Consider the following 5063-nt stretch of genomic DNA (forward strand, 5'->3'; position numbering starts at 1 on the left):
GATGGCGACACTGCACTCCAGCCTGGCTGGTAAGAGCGAAAAAAAAAAAAAAAAAGGGAAAGTCAATTTTTTTCTTTAGGGCACTTCTTTTGACAGAGCTTTGGATGTGGAGTATTTTTATTCAATCCTAGAAGCACAACATTGTTTTGTCTTTTAAAAATCAATTAGGGTTGGGCACACCTATAAATCCCAGCACTTTGGGAGGCTGAGGTAGGTGGATTGCTTGAGGCCAGGAGTGGAGGTTGCAGTGAGCCGAGATTGTGCCATTGCACTCCAGCCTAGCGGACAAGAACAGGACAGTCTTTAAAAAAAAAATGTAGCGTCTGTCTTAGGCATGATATGGCACTTAAGTCCGATTTAACAGGCTGAGGCAGGAAAATGGCTTGAGCTCAGGAGTTCGAGACTACAGTGAACTATAATCATGACACTGCCCTACGGCCTGCGTGACAGAGTAAGATCCCATCTCAAATATAAATAAATATATAAATAAAAAGAAGCAATGTTTATCTTTATGGATAAAGTGTAAAATGTACTAGTCTAGGCTGGACGTGGTGGCTCACGCCTGTAATCCTGGCACTTTGGGAGGCTGAGGCAGGTGAATCACTTGGGAGACAGAGCGAGACTCCATCTCAAAATAAAATTTAAAAAAATACTAGACCATGGGATCAAAAAAGCAGTGAACTACAAACTGAAAAACAGTATCACTGGAAGACCTAGTGAAGGCAATCTCCCTAGGGGTTCATCATCTGATGAGCCTTTTATGAGTTACTTTCGTCTATTCCTGAATGAAATACTTAAAGATGATGGTGTAACTATGTAAACTATTCTGTGCCCATTTCAGTTCTTATAGAAAGTAATCTAATCTTTTGGCCTTTTTGTCATAATGCAGTGTAGAAATAGACGATTGCTAGTGTAGGTGCCTCAACCCTAACTAAACTTCTATTTTAACCCCGCTCTAAGATTCAGCGTCAAAACCATCTTGACATTCTATGTCTATCTTAGTGATGCAGCATCGGCCCCAATTTCTCTGTTTTAAGTATATTTCTACCACTAAAGAATTATGAGATAGCATTTCTTTTTTAAGATGGAGCCTCACTCTGTCACCAGGCTGGAGTGCAGTGTCGCAATCTCAGCTCACTGCAACCTCTGCCTGCCAGGTTCATGGGATTCTCCTGCCTCAGCCTCCCAAGTGGCTGGGATTACAGGCATGCACCACCAGGCCCAGCTAATTTTTGTGTTTTTAGTAGAGACGGGGTTTCACCATGTTGGCCAGGATGGTCTCCGATCTCTTGGTCTCGAATCTCTTGAACTCATGATCCGCCCACCTTGGCCTCCCAAAGTGCTGGGATTATAGGCCTGAGCCACCACACCCAGCCTATCATTATTTTTTTTAAATAATTATTTAAAATTTAAAAGTATAGACACAGAGTCTCATTATGTTCCCCAGGCTAGTCTTGAAGTCCTGAGCTCAAGTGATAGCTCACAAACCTCACCCTCCCAAAGTGCTGGAATTACAGGCATCAGTCACCATGCCCGGCAGATGGCATTGGCATTGTGAGAAATGGGAGTGGGTGTAGGGGACAGAGAGAGGAGGGTAAAAAGAAGAAAGATATTTGGGACTGAGTGGCTTTAATAAGTCCTGCCCCTTTTCTTTTACTTCTTCCTTCAAAGCAAAACCAAAATGAGCTACTGAAAGTTTACTTCCTGGGATGGAAGTATTATCTGTCCCAACTTCCCTTTCCCATCAGATAGGTCCCTAAAACCGTAAAAAAGACTATACTCTCAAACAAACATGCATTCAATTCAGGTGACTGATATTTTCATAACATTTTCTTTAACATTTAATAGAAACTATATACAATAAATTTTTACTCTATTTTACATAAGATAGCCACCACAGAAATTTACATAGGTTAAAAGCAAGATGGATAAGGAGGACCCAGTCCTGTGGGCTATTTTCTCAGAGGATAAAAGCCAGAATTCACCAGGGAAAGGGGTTCAAGACTGCTCAATTAAGTAGAGGTAAAGAAACGCTGAACTGCAAGGCCTTTAGATAGAGATAACCAGATATTAGGGCCATCACTATCTCAAAGACACCACTCACAAAGACAGCTCCCACCTAGCTACTTAAGTGGATTTCTATCCATGACTTTGGAAATCCCATTACAAAGATGTCTCTTTCCTTTTAGGTATAGTCCCAAATAATCCCAGAAGCTTTGATAAGGATTATCAAAGCTCTTTGTCTTCCCAAAAAACCCACAACTTTTCAAAAGTATCAGTCTATTCCCTCAAAATTTGGTTTTATGTCTGACTGTAATACTCAATCCAGAAGAAAAACAAGGTAGTTGAGTTGCCTGTGTTTTGTGAGAGATGATCAGAAATACTTCTTTGAAGAATGAGAAATTTAAATCTGCCAAAGTAAAATGGTTCCCAAAACTATCAACTAATAGAAGTGGGTTCTGGCTTCCCATTTGCAGTAGCCAATCCACTCTGAGACAATGGTGCAGAAGCCTTCTCAGAATTTCGAGATCCCTGGGATCTGCACCCATCTCCAGCCATCTGCATCTGGCCCTGTTAAAAAAAGGCACTGCAGTTAGAAATTCATTCACTGTGGTCTGAAGTATTAATCTGACTTATCAATGGCCACTTATACTAGCAATAAGAACAATACGGCAGAAATAAATTAATTCTGGGCAGATGTTCTTCCCTATATTAGCTATTCCTGTCCCTTGGAAGAGCCCGTTGTTGAGGATATTCCAATGGGACGGAGAGCTGTAGGCTGTTTCTTCCAAATGAAATAGCCATTCCCTGCTGAGGTCCCAGAACAGCCAACAGACCATAGGAAGATAGTCCTTTAGGCCTCTGTTTGAAACCATCAGCTATAGTACAACTGCTGGTCTTCAGTCAGGGCCACTGGAATTCTACCCAAAGTCCACAGAAACAACTCAAATCACATTACATTACTGGTCCTTCTACAATGAGAACAATTTCAGTGCTGAACTCTCCCTCAGAAGGTACGATTTACCCAGATTACTTGTCTCAAGCTTTTATTTAAATAAATTTATGTCCTATTCTGGGATATGAGGATCAGGGGCCATTAGGTAGTCTAAGCCCATCTGGAGAACTACAGCAACAAGGGTATTCAGGAGCAGAGTGGAGCATTTTCTAAAGTGCTTTGCTTATATGGTATTCAATGAGCGAGAGCCATAGTGGAGCATCTTTATACTAGTGATAACACCCCATTCCCCTCCAGGAGTACATGCTAGCCAGCAGGGAACCCTCTGCCTGGCCAGGTCACTACATAAGAGAATTGTTCTTCACTTGCCAAAATATCCACTGGGTCTTCAGCAATTTCTTTGACTAAATGATCTTCAAGGGTTAGTGAAGGATCAAAAAGCAAAGGTGAAGGAGGACACTGCATACCATCACCCACAACATCCAAGTCCTAGGAAAAAAAAGAGAAAAGGGTAACAATAATAAAGTTAGCATGTTTTTCAGCAAACTTTAAAGCAATTATCTGCTGTCTCCCTCAACCCTTGCCTACCTTTAATTTAAAAAAAAAATTTTTTTTTACTAGAATGTCCAACAAATGAAACAAGATCCAAAAGCACCAAGAGCTTTTGCTGCCAAGTGTAAAACACAGACCAGTATAGTGGATTAAAAAATTCTGGCCACCACACCTGTCATCCCAGCACTTTGGGAGGCCGAGGCAGGTGGATTGTTTGAGCCCAGGAGTTCAAGACCAGCCTGGGCAACACGGTGAAATCCCGTCTCTACAAAAATTGCAAAAATTAGCCAGGCGTGATGGCACACACCTGTAGTCCCAGATACTACAGAGGCTGAGGTGAGAAGTTCCCTTGAGCCCAGGGAACAGAGACTGCAGTGAGCTGAGATTGCGCCACTGCACTCTAAACTGGGTGACAGAGGCAGACCCTGTCTCGGGGGGAAAAAAAAATTCCCAGGAAAATTCATAGAAACAGAAAGTAGAAAAGATAAAAGGATAACAGTAGGGAACAGGGGAAAGGGAAAGGAGAGAGTTACTGTTTAAAAAGTACAAAGTTTCTGTTTAGGTTGATGAAAAAGTTCTGGAACAGAAAGTGGTGACAGCTGCACAACATGGTAAATGTTCATAACACCACCAATTTGTACACTTAAAAACTACCAGGTGTGCTGGCTCACACCTACACGCTGGGAAGCTGAGGTGGGAGGATCATTTGAGGCCAGGAATTCAAGACCAGCCTGGATGACACAGCAAGACCCCATCTCTACCTACCCACCATTTACATATATAAATACATAGGTTAAAAGAGTAAAATCGTATATGTTTAACTACATACGTAATTATATATGTTTACAATTTTAAAACATTTTTTAAAATATTCCCTCTGAGGCTATCTATAATCAACATGGTAATTTCACCAGTGATGAACTTAAGTATGAACAATGGTATATTAAAATTAAATATTTCTGGGCAATACAAGATTGTTTGATTAACGTCCTAACAGCCATAAAGCAAGCAAATAAACTCAAACAGGGGAAGGGGAGAGGGTAGCAGGAAAGGATAAAGGACAGAAAACTCAAAGTTCCTCTAAAGGGCTAGGAAATATTTTGGTTAAGTCCGTAACCCCACAGAGTAACTCCCTGGTTCTATTTTTTTTTTGGAGACGGAGTCTCGCTCTGTTGCCCAGGCTAGAGTGCAGTGGCACGATCTCGGCTCACTGCAACCTCCGCCTCCCAGTTTCAAGCAATTCTCTTGCCTCAGCCTCCCAAATAGCTGGGACTACAGGCCCATGCCACCACGTCCAGCTAATTTTTTGTATTTTTAGTAGATATGGCGTTTCACCATGTTAGCCAGGATGGCCTCGATCTCCTAACCTCGTGATTCACCTGCCTCAGCCTCCAAAAGTACAGGGATTACAGGAATGAGTCACAGTGCCTGCCCAACTTCCTGGTTCTTAAGCCTAACATAGTTCAATTGTTCTGTTAAAAAAAAAAAAAAAAATGGCCGGGCGCAGTGGCTCACGCTTGTAATCCCAGCACTTTGGGAGGCCGAGGCGGGTGGA

The 5063-nt window shown here is 42.0% G+C and overlaps 1 protein-coding gene and 1 non-coding gene across 4 annotated transcripts in view; both read right to left on the minus strand.

Moving 5' to 3' along the window:
• Positions 1-1682: 1682 nt before the first annotated feature.
• Positions 1683-5063, minus strand: part of KANSL2 (KAT8 regulatory NSL complex subunit 2) — a 30381-nt gene continuing 27000 nt past the window's right edge. For 2 of the 3 annotated variants that reach the window (XM_017545700.2, XM_017545702.2), the window contains exons 9-10: positions 3326-3445; positions 1794-2571 (exon numbers count right to left, since the gene is read on the minus strand). In XM_017545700.2, coding sequence (XP_017401189.1) covers positions 2440-2571; positions 3326-3445 — 252 coding nt within the window. In that variant the 3' untranslated portion in view covers positions 1794-2439. Of the gene's footprint in view, positions 2572-3325; positions 3446-5063 lie in introns of all 3 variants that reach the window. The other variant, XM_017545701.2, reaches the window with a different exon arrangement.
• Positions 2778-2914, minus strand: LOC119473763. Its single transcript, XR_005202987.1, has one exon. It is a non-coding gene; the product is annotated as a small nucleolar RNA SNORA2/SNORA34 family (small nucleolar RNA).

The sequence above is a fragment of the Cebus imitator genome, unplaced genomic scaffold (assembly GCF_001604975.1).
Source record: "Cebus imitator isolate Cc_AM_T3 unplaced genomic scaffold, Cebus_imitator-1.0 Scaffold181, whole genome shotgun sequence".
NCBI classification, from domain to species: domain Eukaryota; kingdom Metazoa; phylum Chordata; class Mammalia; order Primates; family Cebidae; genus Cebus; species Cebus imitator.